A 20212-nucleotide genomic window follows, 5' to 3' on the forward strand; every position below is an offset into this window, starting at 1 on the left:
GCATTTTTCATGTGTTATTCCATCAAATTGATATAATGAAATGCTTAAATAGAAAAGAGATTCTACATTAAAATTACCACTGGATTGTCTCACATGTATCTTACTAAAATTAAACTCTAGACATTGTCTGAGTCTTGACAAAAGCATCAAACACTTTTAGATAGGCAGAATTATAATACCCCTGTCAAGCTTATGTGAGAGATTGTAACACTTCAATTAATCTATAAAAATTAGATGAATATACTATTATTATAATGATTGCAACTCCCAAGACATTGTTTAGCTGATATTGCTCTGTCAAAAGATTGAAAATAAACTGAGCATATGGCAGCCTCGACCATTCTGATCGGCATGTGATTGCAAATGATAAGCCATTGATCACCAATGGGATAATAATATAAACAGATCTTGAATAGAAAACTACAACTTTTAAGACTTAATAATGTAGCTACTTTTGAGAACTTTCTATTAAACCTTCTAAGAGCTGCTCAATTCTGTACTTCATAACAGGCTGACCAGATTTGGTCTTCTTGAACATCTTTTCCCTCTGGACCTTCCTTTTGGCTTCAGCTTTTGCCCTCTCTTTCTTCTTTGCTTGGATGATTGCCTCCCTTTCAATCCTAGCCTTTTCGTCTTCTGCATGCTGCTTCTCATATTCTTGTCTCAAGCTCCGCAAACTCCTCTTCTTTGGTTTTCTTTGCATATGCAACTTTTCTATTTCATCTGCATCCTGCAAAGGCAATAGGATTCAGCATGAGAAAAATGTAATACCATCCACCATGCTGACAAACAAAACACAAACCACATTGGTCATGTCCCGAAAACAGTCCACGGATCATACATCCACAATGACCAACAGCTGATACCATAAAGTTCCGGAACAGCGAAGCTGTGCTTTCATTGTGGATATACCATCAGTCAATAAATAAGGATGCACCAAATTCATTACACTGCTAATCAGGGAAGCACTTTGAAGATCGTCATTTTACTGTTTTCTCGGATCAAAATGCAACTGCAAGCGGATCACTCAGCACTTGTGGATAATTTGAAAAACAGAATTTCCTTTTATAAAACAATGAAAATTTTGGAATAAGAAGAAAAAAGAGACCACACAAAAATAACACCATGAACATATATAGAAAAATAGAAATACTATGACCTTTGCTACTAGGACCCTTTCATGGAGCCCACGTATAACTGCATTGACATGACATGACTAGCATATAACTTTATGTTGAATTTTTTTGGTGTAGTGAGAGGAACACTAGTATGTGCACCTACAACTATTTCCAGTACCCAAGTTCATGCAATACAACCAGTAGCTCATCATGTTTCATTAATCTAGAAGTACATTTCATCTAACGTCAATAAAATAACTCTAGAGAAGTACAAAAGATAACATACCTTATCATCTGAAGTCGTTGGCATATGATCACTTGTCAGGTTTTGTTGTTTTTGCGTCTTCTTATACTTAGTCACGTATTTCGCGTTCCTATAGAACTCTCTTTGCTTTTCTATAACCACAGAACAAATAGATACGATGTCAGCCATGGTAAAAGGCATAAAGACAACTGGTCCTAAAAACAATCAATAAAATGTAGTTCTACATGCAAGGGGAAAAAGTGCTGCAGAAGTATAAGTCTGTAAACATAATTGTGCTGAAAATGATGTGTATTACTCTTAACAGAACAGAGGACCGACAAAAATTACTTCGATACACTCCCAGTGAAGACAGAAAATGGTGGCAAGAAGTTTCCTGAAAGCCTCTTAACGAGATGCTTGTTTAACATCTCGTTAAACTAACAACCTGACATTTTGATGTGGTAGATAATAATCAACAATAGATACTAGGACTGGTTTGAGTGGCTAGTCTTTCTGTCTCAGTGCCCTATCTTTACACATTACTCAAATAAGGTATTCTTGTTTAACATGCCCCGACAACAGGTACTTTCATTTGATAATTCTTTACCTGTAGGATCTAAGGATTTAGAAATTAATAGTAATCCAATTGTTGCATGCCTGGCACAGGGGCATACCAATTGGTAAGGCATGGAATTGTACCATGACAAAAAGTCATCACCCCCCATGTGTCAGCAGGGCAATTCGTTCCTTAACAGAAGATAGAGTCACTCTAATTTATGCATTCCTTATATATAATGTTGCAGCTCAAAGGTAACAAAACAGCAGAAATTAAGTAAAACCACAACTTTTTCCAATCAATTGCACTGGTTCCTACTAAGCAGAACTAGTTTTTGCTGAGGAAAGGCTGATACGAAATGGAAGCACACACGATCAAGATCAAGTAAATATCGCAAGTAATATCTGATGACAAACCCTAATCTACCAGAACGATAAGCGTAGCAAATCCACATCTTTTTTGCTGCCTAATAAAATTTCCAAGCCAATGAGCTAAAAAGGTCGAGTTTGCTTCTCATCGATGGAGCTCCATATCATCCGCATCGCTTACAAACGGTCGACCACCAAACCTTAAGAAGCCCAAGAAAATGGGAGGTAGGGGAAGACGCGCTCTTACTTTTAAGGGCGGGATTGTATCCGGAGGGCCTGGATTTGGCGTTGGCGAAGGCTTCAAGAGAGAGCCCCTTCCCTCCTAACCGCTGCTCGTTCCTCTTCTGCCGCCTCCAGCGACCCTTCCCATAGCTTTCGCTCGTCCCCTCACCCCTACCACCGCCGCCATCGTCCCGTCGCTTCATCTTCCCTACCGCTCTCACAATCTCCGGCCTCCACTAAAACCGGTATTTGTCCGGTCTTCATCGGGCCGAACCGAACCCCAATTCGAATACGAAAACGAATTCGAACCGTGACCCGACAGGCGGATCGGGTTGGGAATAGGGTTAAACCCGACTCCGACTTCTAACAATCGTTTAACTCGAGCCGTTCGATTCCGACGCCGATGATTTTGGGATAATAACTCATCTTACGTTAGAATCGGTCAAAATTTTAGATGTATTTGTGGTTTCTTTAAAAATAGAAAAAAATATTATTATTTTCTTGATCTTCGTTCTCATAAACAACAATGGTGGCGACTCAAATCGCGTTGATAATATTGAGATGGATGATAACACCGCGTTGAGAATATTGAGATGGATGATAACACGAAGACAATCATCGAAATCACGGGTAATTGATCCTCTATTCATTTTCAATATTCATTTTTGCTGCATAATGTGCTTGTAAGCGTCGTTGATTTGTTCGCCAAACCTCTCTCTTAAATGGTATAACATCATGCTCTAAAGTCGCCTTACAATGCCTAAATATTTCTTTTCTCTTACATCATTTAGGTCCACAAAATGCCACAGTAGATTCAAATCGAATTGTCCAAATTATATACACAAATTATATATATATATATATAACAAAATGATTATTTGACGAATTAGATCACACAGAGCACTTAATAGTTAACAAAGTTTAATTAAGGTTTCACGCTCCTTCAATTAATTCTCACATGATTCGCGTGAGGAAGAAGTTGTCTTACCCAGTTGCGTTAACCCAAGCGTTTACCGAGCTCATTTGAGAGAGAGAGGAGGAGATAGCGGACGCCCATCATCATCGAACACTCTGCTGCTCTCTTCCTCATCGGTGTTCCAACCTGCAGGAAAACCGGGCCAATCGCATCCATGTCGCGCCATCATCAGCTGCAGGATTGCCGTTAACTCCAAGGCTGAGTTCCTGACAACCACGGTCCAATTCACAGTCAAAGAGAGAGAGAGAGAAAGAGAAACCCGCTCCCATTAAACTAGAGGAGCTCCTCGGATGCTCGTCCTGTGGCCACTTCTCGGGCGTCACCTTCTCCTCCCCCTCGTGCCATTACTGATTTCTAGGTTCTTGGGAATGGTGGAGAAGCCTGAGAAACACCTTTTTACGAGGCCTTGAGGAAGGACCTGTCTTGTCTTCCCCACAGAGTATTGATCTTCTCTCTCTCTCTCTTCCCTCCTTGTTTTGTGGCATGGAATCTTCAATGCCCGCTTTGGACGCCCATTTTTGCAGGATATCTAGCTTCTTCTTCAGCTGAGAACCAAAGCTTCTGCTAGTGGATCGATCGAGCTGGTCTCTTGTCAGTCGGATGAAGGACAGAGTGGTGGTGTGAGAGGAACTGGTGGTGGAGATGGTGCAGCAGCTGAACAGCCTCGGTTTGGATCTCTCGAGCGGGACAGCGACCGAATCGGAGTTGCCGGCTACTCCCTCGGTGGTTTACATGGACGTCAACGTCGTCCCCGAGCATGACAAAGAAGGACTGGCATCCACGATCTCCAGCCTCCAAGGCAGTAGTATTATTTCCTCGAGAGCTTCCGTTGTGGCGCATTCATGGCCGCCGACTAAGACCTTTCTGGTTCTGTCTCTGCAGTGGAGATGTCGGAGTTGAGATCGAAGCAGATATACCTCGACGCTAAACGGCGAGAGGCTCTCGACAAGATACTAGACATCAAAGGTGATTCGCATCATAGCTTGCATCTGCCACTGCATTTCCTTCTGAACCAGTCTGGTTTCTGGCTCTGCAGGAAGCATCAGGGTGTTCTGCCGAGTTAAGCTCATGGATGAGAGAAAGGCGGCGTCGCCCATCTCCACCGAAGCAGACAAGATCACTGTTCGATCGGCCGGAACGAGGAAAGAATTCGTCCTCGACCGGGTGTTCCACCCGGAGTCAACGCAAGGTGATCGACCAAATGTTCTCCTCTTCTTTTCTGGGAGAAATCTACGCATGCAGCTAAACCATCAGTTCCTGGATTCTTACTGCAGAGGATGTCTTCCGAGAAGTCAAACCGATCCTGAGATCTGCGCTCGATGGTCACAACGTCTGCATCTTAGCATATGGTCAGACTGGAACGGGGAAGACGCACACAATGGTGGATCTTCTTCTTCTCTGCTACACGCCGATTTTATGCCTTTCTACCAGATGATGCTGATCATGGAAGTGTGATTCTTCAGGAAGGAAACAATGGCCGTCCGGGGATCGTTCCTCGAGCCATAGAAGAACTCTTTCATCAGATTTCTCAGGACGAATCAGCTTCGTTTACCTTGTCGATGAGCATGCTTGAAGTCTACATGGGAAGCCTCAGAGACCTGTTCGTCCACAGGCGATCTCCAGCTCGAGTCACGCATTGGATTCCTAAATGGTATGCCGCCCTTATCTTGTACGCCCATCATCATCCTGCTAATCACATCGTTCGTCTTGGCAGCAATCTCAGCATCCTGAGGAGCAGCGACGGCACGGTGGAGATCGAGGGACTCACAGACGTGCAGGTGACCGACGTGAAGCAGGCTCGCCGGTGGTATGCCAGGGGGAAGCATGCTCGCTCTACCTCCTGGACTAACGTCAACGATGCCTCGAGCCGGTCGCACTGGTGAGCTGCTCGGCTGTCTCGGATCTACGAAGCACTCGGTCATCGTCTCATTCCTTCTGGTTCCGAGTGTAGCTTGACCAGAATTACCATCTCTCGATCGAACGACGCGGTGGACGGCACTAACAATCTTGTTAGCAAGATTTGGCTGGTGGATCTCGGCGGCAGCGAGCGCTTACTGAAGACAGGCGCCACCGGACAGACGCTGGACGAAGGGCGGGCGATCAATCTATCGCTATCTGCGCTTGCTGATGTTATTGCTGCTCTAAGAAGGAGGCGCGATCACATCCCTTACAGGCATCTCCTCGCTGTAATCCTTGTCACATTTGCATCGCAGATTTGCTGTCTCTCGTTGTGATCCTTCTCTGCACGTATACTTGCAGGAACAGCAAGCTCACTCGGCTCCTCAGCGACTCGCTAGGTGCAGAACCTGCAACTGAGTTCAGAGCATCGATGGCAATTCTGATAAGGATCTTTTGGTACTAAGTTTGCTGCTTTGGTCTTCGTAGGAGATGGGTCGAAGGTTTTGATGATCGTGCACGTCAGTCCTGGCGAAGACGACGCAGGGGAGACTGTATGTTCTCTGAGCTTTGCTACGAGAGTCAGAGCTGTGGAGGCAAACAGAGAGCCGTCAGAGGTAACGTCTTCCTGCTTGATGTAATGCCTCAATCAGTAGATTCTTAGCCAGCGATTCCTGCGTGGCTCAGGACACCAAGAAACGGAAGCAGCAGCGCGTCGCAGAGCTCGTGCAGGGAGTCCAAGAGGCCGAAGAAGAGCTGCGGAGGGTGAGAGACCAGATGGAGAGGACCGCGAAGCTGATCCAGGAGAAGACGAACACCTTGCGAGTTGATCTAAGGGGATCACCGAGAAGCCCCCTGACACTAAACCCTGTGGAACTCGACGGAGGAGACACCAAGACGGCAGAGAAGCCAGTGCAAAGGGCACGCGCAGCTCCGGTTCCTCGTTTCATGTCCTCCACGGCGTGCAGCCGGCGGCGGCAGCAGCAGGCTGCAGAATCACTGGGCAGGGCGAGAAGGAGATCGACGGATTTGCGTGGATCGCAGTCGCACAGCTGCTATCAAACGTCAAAGAAGATGACAGTGGCATACAGGCGAAGAGATCCGCCATTGTCATTGCAGTGTAATCCACTGAACGTGAGCCACGACAGCGTGGATTCAAGGGGATCCTGGTCATCATCGAAGACCAAGAAGGTCTCTAATTCTAATCCTAATCTGAGAGTTGCATTGCATCAGCAGCATCGAAGAAGGATGTCTGATCTAATCTAAGTCGATGTTTGGTGTAGAGTAGTTCGCCTAACCCGCATCTTTCTTCTTCTCTTCCTCGAGGAAAGGCATGTATCAATGAGATGGCTTGATCATTCTTTTGGCTATGTCAATGATTCCCTTTGCTTGACACTGCTGGTTGTGATGATGTTTTCCTGTGGATTTGCTTGCAGCTAAGCTCATACATCACACCAAGATGATTGATAATCCATTCCTCGATATATTTGGATATCATTTATCATTATAAATCTGAATCACAAATAAAAAATGCTCACACTTAAAGCTATATCCATTCTATCCTATAAATCAACTAAACTGCCACTAATTTCAAATGCTAGAAAGCATGGTGAGCCACATGCTGTGGAATCATGAGACTTGAAGGGAATGGGGACAACCTAAAAGCTTGGGTCCTCTGATTAATATATACAGATCCTATATTTTGTAGTGGGATGTTGGATCCAAGATGGGTGGAGGATAACATCATATTCTAACTGATGAAATGTTTTTAAGTAGATGGCTGAGCACCCACAATTGGCAGATGGTCAAACTGTACTATAGGATTCCAATTTAAAGTACAATTGAAGAGGATAATTGAGATGTGAGAAAAGGACTGAAACCTAGCAAGAAGACAGTAGAAATTCCAGATCTAGTAGCTCTGGCTCCATCACAACACAATCCAACAATAAGTCTACTGCATATTTGTAGTTTTGCTATCAGAAATTTCTGTAAACAAGTAAGAGAGATAAGACTTTGAGCTATTGATTATCTCAATGTTGAATTTGCCTATATTAACCTCTCACACTATTCTTTTCTTCCTCCTATTTGTTCACATTTGCTTTGAGGTTTTCCTGAGAGAGATTATTCATGCAATATGGATATCTGTATCTACCTAAAACCTTATCTGAATCTGTATACCTCATGCATCTGTATCATAGCCATATCAACACAAGTAACTACAAATCTTTATATGCATTTAACATTCTTGCATGACTCATTGCACCTGACTTGGGTAAAGAATTGGCTTTCTCACTATCCAATCCTATCAGACAAGCCTTCATTACATAATACCATGTGAAAATTTACAATGAAGAAACATATTTGATAGTATTTTGCTTCTTCCCTAAAAAGTTTGAAGGATATTGAATGCTTCCAAAGTGCAGGGTGGATTAGAATCAGCATGTTTTTGGTTCAAGAATAAAGAAGATCATGAGAATAAAAGAGAGTTTCAGTCTGAAGCATTGAACTTGGAAGTGGAAACCATTTCCACAGTTCTTCGAAAAGAATCTACATTTCAAACCATCTGACTACTCTGTTTTATTTACAAAGTAAAAGGAAAAAATCTCACTAATTTAGCACAATTAGTTAGGCAATTTGTAAGAAGTTTCAAATGCACACTATGAGGAGGTAATAGGAAAAGAAGACACTACTTATCGACAACAAAGCTGAAGTCTTGCAAATCTGAAATAGTTAAACCTAAAATTCATACTGATAAGATATATTTTGGGGTCAGGCCACGTCACGATCGATGCCATGCCATGCTATAATCAAGTCAGCAAGAGGAGCACCCTCAAACGTCAAGCCAGAATCCGTACCAAGGTGTTGCTCGGTATGTCTCATCCCGAAAAGCCCAGGACGGTGTCTCATGGCGTCGTTACGCATGCTCCGAGACGACGGTCGCACAAAGATACCATCTCACCCCTCGAGGATCGACCGTCACGTAAAACCCGCATATGATCGACACTCGTACAGTAATATAAAAGCCCCTGGCCGGCATCCGATCCAGGGGGAGGCAAAACAAATCAACCCACGACTGACTTGCTCGTCGAAGGGGTCACAATCGACAATCACCCGACGAAGGTCATCCTTGTAGGAAAGCGACCACCCTCAAGCCACGAGCATTCTGACCTTGGAGTCGTCAACCAGCGTCCCGACGAGGAGCCATCAACCGACGTCCGGACCGAGAGATGCTGATCAACACCCTGGCAATGACATCTCGATTCCAAGGGCTTGATCGACCTTGGCGATCAGCTCAGCCGACCGAAGACTCCCGACATCAACCCGTGGACCGGGCCGTGCTGACTCAGTTCCTCAATATTTTTAGGCCATCCATGCAGGAAAGCAGTCACCCTCGAGCATTCCGACCTTGAGTCGTCGACCAGCACCCCGACGGCGAGCCATCAACCGACGTCCGGTCTGCGAGACACTGATCAACACCCCGGCAACGACACCTCGATTCCAAGGGCTTGACCGACAACAAAGCTGAAGTCTTGCAAATCTGAAATAGTTAAACCTAAAATCCATACTCTCCTGTAAGTTCCATGAACCCAGCCGATGGAACACGATCGCTTGACAAAATGATCGGATTACATATCACGAATTACTAATTGGAAGATAAACGATAGAAATGTCATGTCACCTTAAGGTCCAAACGCACAATGGGGTGTCAAATCTGGGGCCAGCACTCGTCCGATCGATGTGGACCTTCTCGACAGGACAATTATCAGGTTGCAACTCCAACGGCCCATCGGGGAACATCGCCGTCCGATCGGCGGAGGGCCAGGGGAGGCTGCCGTCCGTGGAAAGCCTCACCGTATGAAAGAGTCGAGAAAGTGAAGAGGCGCTCCTCCGCCTCGACTTTGAAGCCAGCTCGGATCACGAGATGAACGGTCTTAAACTGAGATGCGTGACCACGAAGACATCCGAGCCGTTGGATGCTTCGCCGGGACGAAACGAACACCAGCGTGAGCGGGGAAACGCTTAAGCGATCCCATAAGCAAAAGTCCTAAAATTATTTTTATTTAAGGAAACATCCTAAAATAAATATTTATCTTTAAATTCAAGTTTAGCATATAGATATTATAAAATCATAAAATTATTTTTTATTAGTTTTGAAGTTACTAATAGATCATTATAACGTCTTGTCCACATAATATTTATGTGTTTTGTCTATAAATATTAATTTAAGATTAATTATATATTATCTGTTATAGTTAGTTATTTTTAATATCTGGATCCTTATACTTTCAAAAATTATATTAAAATTTCTATACTTATAAAAGTAAAATTTTAATCTCATTTATTCTTATATCGTCTTAATAAAAATATCAGTTACATACAGAAAATGATATTAAAATAGAGTTTACAAGATAATTTCATAGTCTATTCTCACCATCCAAAGAATATATATATATATATATATATATATATATATATATATATATATATATATATATATATATATATATATATATATATATATATATATGAGTTTTGTTGGGAAACAAAATTAGACAAATAATGCTATTTAATTACTCCACTTTTCTCTCTGTACTTATTGGTTTTGTAAGTAAAGCATTCCATAGAAAAAGAAAGCACATAAGTTATAGAAAGAAAAATTAATATCGATGAGAATAGATTGTAAAATTATCTTTTTACCCCTTTGTTAGCATCATTTTTCGTATGCGTTTTATCAACAAAATCGATAGCATGAGGAGGAATAAGATTTAATATTTTATTTTCATAAGTATAAGAATCTGAATATAATTTTTAAAAATATAAGAATCAAAATATTAAGGATAACTAATTACACAAGTAATCTATAATTACCTCGTTAACTTGTAACATCAAGATTACCATCTTTAAATTCAAGTTTAGCATATATATATATATATATATATTATAAAATCATAAAATTATTTTTTATTAGTTTTGAAGTTACGAAATATTGTCCACATAATATTTATGTGTTTTTGTCTATGAATATTAATTTAAGATTAATTACATATTATCTTAGTTATTTTTAGTATATTGATTTTTTTACTTTCAAAAATTATATTAGAGTTTTTATATTTATAAAAGTAAAACATTTAATCTCATTTATTTTTATGACGTCGACTCTGTTAATTAAAAATATCACACATATTATTACATATAAAAAAATATTAAAATAAGATTTAAAAGGTAATTTCATAGTATATTCTCACTATCCAAAGAAAAAAATAAAAAAAGAAAAATAAATTTTATTAGGAAATAAAATTAGACAAATAGTACTATTTAATTACTCTACTTTTTCTCAAGGAGAAAACACATAAGTTATAGAAAGAAAAATAAATTATAAAATTATCTTTCTAATCTTGTTTTAGTATCATTTTTCGCATGCGTAATATTTTTTATGTTAGCAAAATTAACAAAAGAATAAATTTAAATATTTTATTTTCATAAATATAAGAATTCGAATATAATTTTTTTAAAAATATAAGGATCAAAATATTAAGAATAACTAACTGATAAATTTGCAACATCAATCTTTAAACTTTGCACGTCAGCCGTCATGCCATCAATCTTCTATAATCTCATACTACAAACGTTGCGTTGAATATATATATATATATATATATATATATATAGCTAATTAAAATTTATATGGTCAAAATTGTTACTTCCTAACTTCGAACAGCTAAGCCGCCATCGTGTCAAACTTGCATCGCTTCATACCGAGAATCTCGTGAATAATGTCATCTTCTTTTTCCTTTCATTATTAATCATTAATATATATATATATATATATAAAATTTAATTGACGTTTATAATGATAAAAATGAACATAATAAAAGAAATGCCACTTTCCAGACTTTGCACGCCTGCCGCCACCGAGTCAGACGTTCCAACTCACCGTGCCGGAAATCTCGTGATCGATGTCCTTTTTCTCCTTTTATTTTTATAATAAAAAGAAATTAAATTTCTATTTATCGACAAACATATATACAAAATAAGGATTCAAAAGCCATTTCAATAGATATATATTTCAAAATAAATAATAAAAAAATATTAGCGAAAAAATGACAACCACGAACGTGTCCCGATGCCTCATTGTGGACACGTGACAAGCCAGCGGATCAACTGCAACGTAGAGGACAGCAAACACATTCTGCCTCGGACGGATTCCGGAAGCTAAAATTGGCCGTGCATATATGCCCTCTATAATCATTGACAGCAGCCCACAGCTTCCATCTCCTCGCGGCCAAGAAGCCGAGGTTGGATTCGCATCTCCTTCTACGCTGAGATCTTTGTCGGGAGTGTTGTGGCCGGGGGGAATGCCATGGCCTTCGGTTGGGGAGCGGTGATGATGAAGCTGGGGCTCTCGAGACTCGAGGCCTCCGATCACGCGTCGGTGGTGTCGATCAACATCTTCGTGACGCTCATCTGCGCCTGCATCGTGATCGGCCACCTGCTGGAGGAGAACCGGTGGATGAATGAGTCCATTACTGCTTTGATCATCGTGAGTCTCCGCTTGTTTTTTTCTTGTTCCGTTGGGGTAAGATGGGATCTTTCTGGTTTTTGGCCCCAAGAGATGAGGTGAATCGGGGTGGATTTGATCGCAGGGTCTGTGCACCGGCTTCGTAATTCGTCTCGCCACACGAGGGAAGAACAACTCTCATATAATGGTGTTCAGTGAAGATCTCTTTTTCATCTACGTCCTCCCACCGATAATTTTCAATGCCGGGTATGTTCTCCTGTGCTACATCGATTCGACTTGTTCCTTCTACTGCCCCCAAACAGGTGATCTGTAGGTTTGCTCATCTCATCGAGTTAAACTGCGTCAAGGTTGGTTTTTTCAGATGAACTATGATTGTGATGTTGGGTTAGTTGAACTGTTACTCCGTTGCTCTGTTCATTAGCTGTGTATGTTGGATAAAATTTCTTTGCTTCAGACATGAACAAGGTGTTATTACTTTTATGAATCACACTATTAGGTAGTTTCTTTAGTTTCACTTGATATTGTATATCTAACCAAATTTGTTCTTGTTAATCTAGCTAAGTGGGAATAAAAGTTCCAGGAGAAAATAAAAGAAACGAATCCTCCAGTCAATTCTTGTGCTACCTTCCCTGAGGGCTGTGTTTGTTCTGGTTTCAGGAGGAACACTTCTTTTGTTTCAAACACAAAATCTATGGGAAACTCTGACTAATTCATGTAGGTACTGACAACTAGGTTAAAAGAGTTATTTTATATCGTGAAATGCGTGGCATTGATAATGTCTTGTGATATGAGGTGTTTGATGAAGCAGGAGAAAGGTATTCATACTTCTTCAGTGAAATATCCAATCTAAAAGTGATTAACGAGATAGTGAGAATCAAGGATGCCCATCTTGTAAATGCAACTGAGCATACTGTCAGTGCATATCTACCATGTTCATTTACCAATTCCTAGCATATATCTTCGTATGATAACAACATGAACAAATCTGCATTGAGCCAATGGCTGGCAAGTCCCATCATTATATCAAGCATTGTTTGATCTTACTGGAGTCTTAGCAGTGTTCACACTAAGTATAGATGATAAATTGCTGAAGTAAACATTGAGATTTGATATCATGCTGGCAGATCCATCGAACACAGTTTAAATGTCTGTCCAAACAAGCTAGTGTTGTCACAATTTAAAACTTGTTGAATATCTTAAATTAGCAAAGATGGTCACAATTTATTTATTTTTATTTAAAGCATTTGATCCTTTGTCCCAGTGATGATGAAGATGAGTTCATTTGTCATTCTAACACGTGAATTTTGACTATTTTTGTCATGGCTCCAGTAGCCTAAGCCTGATTACTTGCATGAATATGGCTTAGCCACTTGGCTGAAATGCCAAACGTCAAATATTAGGAACAGACCATCTAGTTGTTATCCTTTTTAGGACTTCACATGTGGCCCAGCTTGCACATGTAGTCTACATGGATGGTCCACAACTTAGCTTTCCTATCATCTTCAAAGATCCAAGTGGAAAGCAATTATGCTACTTGCATGGAGTGGGTGCAGAGACATGTCTCAGAAAGCTCAAGTCTAAGTTAACAATAGTAGATGACAAAGTTTGTGTATACAGGTCCAACTTTTTATTTCTTGTAGTGTGGTAATCATGGTCTTAAAATCTCACTAGATTTGAGGATTTGGTCCTTGAGTGGCACGGTTCATGTTCCTTCTGTGGCACGAGAATTTTAGTGTGTGTGGCACCAGGTATGTTCCCACAAGAAAAATTAATGGTATAGAGCAATGTGATATAAAGACGTGTGTGATGCAGCCTCCTGTTTGGCATCCGTTCTCTTCTCCGATCCTGTCTCCAGTGCTGAGAAGCAGCAGTGGCGTTGATGCTTTATGCGGCTACAAAATGACTTGTTCCTAAGGTGAGTGAGTGTGAATGTAGGCTGAACAGAATTCAACCAACAAAGGCCCAAGTTTCATGCAAAATAGCCTGATTCAAGCCAATTATATTATAATATATGGTTTTTGCAGTATTCAGTTTGAAACATTGATCGTTGGTGGTAATACTAATCATCACAGTTTTTCTCATTAAACATTTACTGTTAGCCATCTGTTGGCAAAAGTAATATAGAAAAAATTGGACCATGTTCATTAACCATCTGGCATCATTTCAATATAAATAATTCATGTTTTGTTTGTTTTACAGACTTCAATTTAATTTCAACTTCAGCCTTCTTACCAACGTGTTAGAATTGGGAACTTAAGGTTATTAAGGCACATGCCTTTCATTTTATTAGCTAGTCAATAATCCACTTCAACTACTAGAAACTTGCTTTTCATATTATATTCTTAAAATTATCAGGATTCTGTTGTTTCCTTTGGATTTATATTTATCATATGCCACTATGGATTATGGTTATTATTACCGTTATTGTGACTTAACCTTGTATAGCTAACCAAGTTCAAGCCCCTTCTTGCTCCATCATATGTGTCTTGTCTCTTGTTTTTTCTGCAAGTACACTTAGATTAACTAAACTCTTAGATTTTCGAGAAAAAATGGCTATGTCAAATATATTTAAAAAAGAAACTTGTTTGCTTGTGGACCAGGTTCCAAGTAAAGAAAAAACAGTTCTTCCGCAACTTTATTACAATTATGCTGTTTGGTGCAGTTGGGACATTGATCTCCTTCGTCATAATCTCACTTGGTAAGGAAACAAGGATTTACATGAGTTGACATGCACAAGCTTGTCTCCGTCATTTGGACATCACATTATCTTCTTCAAATAGTTGCATTTTCTAAGTTGTGAACTGGATTTTTCAGTTATACATGTTGCTGTATTTTAAGGGAAAATCATGATGTTAGCTTCTCTTTTTCATCATTTATGGTTAGTAAGTGACTCATTGATAATAATTTGCTAAAATGGATTGGAAACAAAACTAACCTAACAGACAATCGAGACATCCAAAAACATCAGTGTTGCTGATCTAGAGTCACTGTAGAACTAACGTGAAGGGTTATCATTTTTTATTGACTTAGGTTATGGTTGAAGATTATCAGCTGGTCCTGTCCCTAAAAAAGTCTAATAGGACTCTTATGAGCAAGAAATTGAAGCATACAGTTAAATGATCAAGTTCTAGCTTGTGGTTAAGTTGGTGAACTTTGGTGGTAGTATCTTAAGTATCTCACAGGGAAGCTATGCCCTAATACAGGATCTAAGAAGTGATTTTACATGTCTCTATAATAAATTCGTATTTAAATTCTTTATCTGCCTTCAATTTTTAGGCAATCAACATATTCCTGTGAATTTCAGCAATAGTTTCTTCTCTTTGAATAGTTTATGTACATTTACATGATCAGGATCATGCATTTCCTTCCTCTCTTTTGATTTTGTGAATGCAACAAAATTTACACGGTCAGGTTACTTCATTCTTGACCTCAATTTTGGTTCAGGTGCCGTGGAATTTTTCAAAAAAATGGATATAGGTGCACTAGAAGTCGGAGATTATCTTGGTAAATACTCTTGCAGTGCACTCTTTGCTTGATACTATACATAATTTCACTGACTGCTCTCTTGCTCTTGCTATTGTTCATTTTTTTTTTTTCTTGTTTATACAGCAATTGGGGCAATCTTTTCTGCAACAGATTCTGTGTGCACTTTGCAGGTTCTCAATTATAGCAGATATGATTTACATGTTTCTTATATGAGGCAAAACATAACTGATTCCAGATTTTTGTTACTTGAAAATCAGGTGCTTAACCAGGACGAGACACCTTTGCTCTATAGCTTGGTCTTTGGCGAAGGCGTTGTAAATGATGCTACATCAGTGGTGCTTTTTAATGCACTCCAGAATTTTGATCTGGTTCATGTTGATGCCACAGTTCTGTTGAAATTTGTTGCTAACTTCTTTTATTTATTTGCTAGTAGCACCTTGCTTGGAGCACTTGTAAGTTTTGATTAGTGAACAGTGATAATTTATTATGAACATGTCTGCTGCTTTACTGGTTATATTTTTTGGCTGATATGTTTCCCTCTGGCTTGCAGACAGGATTGCTTAGTGCTTATATTATTAAAAAATTGTACTTTGGCAGGTTTGTGAAAAGAAAGTCATACTTTTCTCTATTCCGTTTTTCACATATTTTCCACATGTAGGAAAGTATTCATAGCATAGCACCATTGTAGAGGATTAAAGGTTCAATTGAATGTTGCTGTGTTTTTTTAGAACTTGATCTGATTGTAAATAAAATATCCTAAATTGGTCTTGCTCTAAATATATCTTTGCTTGCTTTTGCTTCTGACCCCTATCCAGACATTCAACTGATCGAGAAGTTGCTCTTATGATACTCATGGCTTACCTTTCCTATATGCTGGCTGAAGTGAGTTTCCTCTTCAAAATCACCATGCAAACATCAGTTTTCTTACATCTCCAGTATGCTGGATTTGGTTGAGATTAGACTGAGATCATTGCTTCTAAACCTTGATTTGTCTTGCAGTTGTTGAACTTAAGCGGAATTCTTACAGTATTCTTCTGCGGAATAGTAATGTCACACTACACCTGGCATAATGTGACAGAGAGTTCTAGGATCACCACAAAGTACATTATTATTGTTTTTTTCTGTAACTATCAGCATATGTTGCTGCTTCTCGTCCTAAGCTATCTCCATTTCAGGCTTGTATAAAAGACTAAATTTTTTTGACCTTTTATTGCTCGTCTTTTCAGGCATGCCTTTGCAACATTGTCATTTATTGCTGAAGTTTTTCTTTTTCTCTATGTTGGAACGGATGCATTAGACATTGAGAAGTGGAAATTTGTCAGTGACAGGTTCGCTATGTTTCTGATCACAACATGTTTTGCATAGGTCATACAGGTCATTATAGAACAGAACAATACAGTTTCATGATTCTTTCAGCTTTTTATTTCATTGACTAGCAGATGCCAATATTTTTGTCAATTCCTAATTGTTATATTTCAATCCATTATGTCCTTTTATGATCAAAATTACTTATTTTTTTATAATGTTCTGGATCTATTGAAATAAATAACTTTGGTTCATTCAATTATAAGAAAAGTTAAATTACAAGAAAATTTTGGTTCAAAAGAAGCCTTTTCTGAGCATGATATCAACCTTTTATTGCTAATCTATGCTCCTACAGGTATTAAGAGTGTGAAAAAAATATGACTTTTGCCATCATGTGTCAGTCCAAACTTTATACTAAATAATTTTTTTTATGATGGGTACCTAATACAAAATTGTACCTTAAAAATTTCCTTTCTTCAATCATCAATTTCAGAAAAAAAGCTCAAAACATATATTATCTGTGTTTTCTGCATACATTGGTTTGTTAATGCTATGTGATTGATTACCTGGGTAGCTAACCATGTCTCCTGCTCTACAGCCCAGGAAAATCACTTGGAGTGAGCTCAATTCTGCTAGGCTTGGTATTGGTTGGCAGAGCTGCTTTTGTCTTTCCACTGTCCTTCATCTCCAATTTGTTTAAAAAATCTCAGAATGACAAGATTACCTTCAAGCAACAAGTAACTTTTTCGACTCTTATTTACTCTGCTTATTTTGGACCATTTGTTTGCATCTCAAGTCTATTGACATGTCTTGGGTTACCAACAGGTTATAATTTGGTGGGCAGGTCTTATGAGAGGCGCGGTATCAATTGCACTTGCTTACAATCAGGTCAACATGATCTTGCATCAATAAAATGGATAGCTATTATTTTCTAGCGCAAGAAGAATTCTTTTACTGTTTCATAATTATCGTCAATTGCATGGGCATTCATTGTCTTCGCTTCCTCTTTTAAATTCGAAAATCAAGAGAAAATTTATCCTTTGTTCTTGGTTTTTAAAAGCAAAAGCAGGTTTTATTGGTCAAGGTTTAAAATGTCAAATACTGGCCTGTATTGGTACCCTCTTGGATCTACTGTGTGTGTTAGTACAACATTGTATACTTTGGCATCTCAGTAGGTAAAAATAAATATATTATTGGTTAAAGTCTTGCTGTAGTCTCGATAGGCTACAATAAATTGTTTGATGTTATCTATATATTGTGTTAGCTGTGAAGCAGGGATTTTGCTTGAAGGGGTCTGTCTTTGCTTTCATTTTAATCCTCTTTTAAAATTTTTGGTAGCAGAGAACTTTGCTAATGCAAATTACGAAAACAATGGAAATATTTGAAATTTTAGAACAAAATCATCATTGTGAAACAAATGGGTGCAAATTGGATTAGTACGTGTCTTCATAGCACACGTGGTCTTTGTGCACCATGGTGGATGTAACTCAACAAATGGTGCATTCCAAGTGCCATGCTACCATGTAAAATCTAGATGTGGGCCTTGTATCACTTGTTAAAAGGTGAGTTTCAGAATATGACAATGAAACATGGAGGATTTGGAATAGTAAATATAAGGTGTTAGGCAAGACTTGCCCCCACCATGTCACAGATGGCTACCCAAAAATTCTATCCCATGCCTGACTTGAATAAGCATTACTATGTTCCAAGCTTATTCTCTCTATGTGAACCATTTCTAGATTGAAACAGAATACGAGAAATGGAATATTATCATTTAAATTAGGAATAGATTCAGTTGGAACATCAGATTGTACTCGCAAGCTTATACATCCTTTTTTCTTAAATTTTTAGATAGTTGATTATATTGGCATCAAATTATGTTTACATACTGAGAAGTACTATGATATACACATGTCAAGTACTGTGCATATTCTGCAAGTATATATCATGTTATAGATTATTGCTTGTCAAACAACTTGCAAGATTTTTATGCTGATAAAGTGATAAATGCTACTTCTGCAGTTCACTAGATCTGGTCATACTCAGCAGCGTGGAAATGCATTTATGATCACCAGTACCATCACGGTTGTTCTTTTCAGTACAATGGTAAGATATGTTCCATCTCCCAGAGGCCTGGTCCTAGAACAGTGTGATACTAGCTCAATTATTGAATTGCAGCATTGGCTTTGTTATAACTATGTATTGGTTTTCAGCTGTTGGATGTTGAATGCTATAAAGCTTCCCCTAGTATGTTTCATCTATTCTCTTTGGGTTTGCTTTCTCTGCCAGAAAAGATCCACTTAACTTTGTTATAATCGTTATGTTGAAATGAACTTCATTTGTCTAATGCAATGCTCCTATGATACAAATTCTAAGTGATGGTTCTTTTTTTTTTAAGATAAAAAAATTATTTACTTATGTAACTTTAACTTACCATCATTTGGGATCTGCTATGAGTATTTTTGTCTAGAGTATCTTATATACTTCATTCAATCTACCCTTGAAAGCAAATGATAAATATGCTGGATGTAGTATCCTACCTTTGTACAGAGATCATGTCGGTGAGGAGCTTATGTCTTGTTAACTGGGTTTGATTTCTGATCTGTTCTTGTTCCGCTAAAGAAAAAAAAAATGAATATGTGAAATTGTCTTCTTTAAGATGACCACAAAAACACATCAAATTTTTGTTGTTTGATTGTTCTATTATGTTTGTATTTTAAATTTTATTTGCTGATGCTTTTGTTGTTTGCTTAGGTGTTTGGTTTGATGACCAAGCCTCTTATTTACTTCTTGCTGCCTCCAAACTCAAAGCACCTCACCAGATCTCTGAGTGTTTCATCTGAGCCCTCAAGTCCAAAGTCTTTCCTTTCTCCGCTACTAGGCAATGGTCAGGGATCCGAGCTTGAAGCAGCGCAATGTATACCTCGCCCAACGAACCTCCGAATGCTTCTGACAACACCATCCCGCTCTGTTCATCATTATTGGCGCAAGTTTGACGACGCGTTCATGCGTCCAATGTTTGGTGGCCGGGGTTTCGTTCCATTTGTTCCTGGTTCACCGGTCGAACGTAGTGTCCCCGAGTGGGAATAATCCAAAAAAATCATTATTCCAAGATAAAATCAAATTGCTCCTGGTATAGTCAGTACTCGGTGCCTTACGGATAGACACATATCTGACTACGGAAAGCTCCAGAATTTAGTATAATTTTGCCACTTTGTATCATGATCAACACATATTTTTAGTATCTTTGTGCATGTATATTGGATCTTGTCGAGATCTTAGCAGGATCTATTCGCTTGTATCGACTACCAATTGCTAGCAAGTGTGTATCTCTATGCTTTCAAAGGATGTATGATTTACATACAGAAGTACCTTTGCTGTATATTCAATATTTGTATTTTATGAGCATGCTTTTCGGTTTTTCTCCATGCATTTGGAAATGGAAGATAGCACAAAAAGAAAGTATCCAAATTTGATCATCATCAGATGAACAGCTGCTGCATGATGTTGAAATATATCAT

The 20212-nt window shown here is 39.0% G+C and overlaps 3 protein-coding genes across 5 annotated transcripts; 2 read left to right on the forward strand and 1 right to left on the reverse strand.

Moving 5' to 3' along the window:
• Positions 1-305: 305 nt before the first annotated feature.
• Positions 306-2747, reverse strand: LOC103993659 (uncharacterized). Its single transcript, XM_009413810.3, has 3 exons — positions 2534-2747; positions 1405-1514; positions 306-730 (listed from the first exon to the last, which is right to left on the reverse strand). The coding sequence occupies exons 1-3, from the start codon at positions 2709-2711 to the stop codon at positions 449-451; spliced, it is 570 nt and encodes a 189-aa protein (XP_009412085.2). The 5' UTR covers positions 2712-2747; the 3' UTR covers positions 306-448.
• Positions 2748-3224: 477 nt separating this feature from the next.
• Positions 3225-6749, forward strand: LOC135618811 (kinesin-like protein KIN-14O). Its single transcript, XM_065120071.1, has 10 exons — positions 3225-4286; positions 4367-4450; positions 4521-4673; positions 4759-4865; positions 4948-5135; positions 5199-5363; positions 5436-5657; positions 5744-5781; positions 5870-5997; positions 6068-6749. The coding sequence occupies exons 1-10, from the start codon at positions 4127-4129 to the stop codon at positions 6644-6646; spliced, it is 1824 nt and encodes a 607-aa protein (XP_064976143.1). The 5' UTR covers positions 3225-4126; the 3' UTR covers positions 6647-6749.
• A 4864-nt stretch (positions 6750-11613) lies between these two features.
• Positions 11614-20119, forward strand: LOC135582196 (sodium/hydrogen exchanger 1-like). 3 transcript variants are annotated; one of them, XM_065120072.1, is made up of 14 exons: positions 11614-11921; positions 12025-12146; positions 14501-14598; positions 15345-15404; positions 15510-15556; positions 15644-15838; positions 15937-15983; positions 16202-16268; positions 16386-16486; positions 16613-16714; positions 17290-17428; positions 17517-17579; positions 18714-18797; positions 19446-20119. In XM_065120072.1, exons 1-14 carry the CDS (start codon positions 11742-11744, stop codon positions 19779-19781), a joined length of 1641 nt encoding a protein of 546 aa, XP_064976144.1. In that variant the 5' UTR covers positions 11614-11741; the 3' UTR covers positions 19782-20119. The 3 variants fall into 3 exon arrangements, with proteins under 3 accessions (XP_064976144.1, XP_064976145.1, XP_064976146.1); XM_065120073.1 differs by having other exon boundaries at positions 15644-15754; XM_065120074.1 differs by having other exon boundaries at positions 11894-11921; positions 12025-13815.
• Positions 20120-20212: the final 93 nt, after the last annotated feature.

The sequence above is a fragment of the Musa acuminata genome, chromosome BXJ2-8 (genome assembly GCF_036884655.1).
Source record: "Musa acuminata AAA Group cultivar baxijiao chromosome BXJ2-8, Cavendish_Baxijiao_AAA, whole genome shotgun sequence".
In the NCBI taxonomy this organism is placed as follows: Eukaryota; Viridiplantae; Streptophyta; class Magnoliopsida; order Zingiberales; family Musaceae; genus Musa; species Musa acuminata.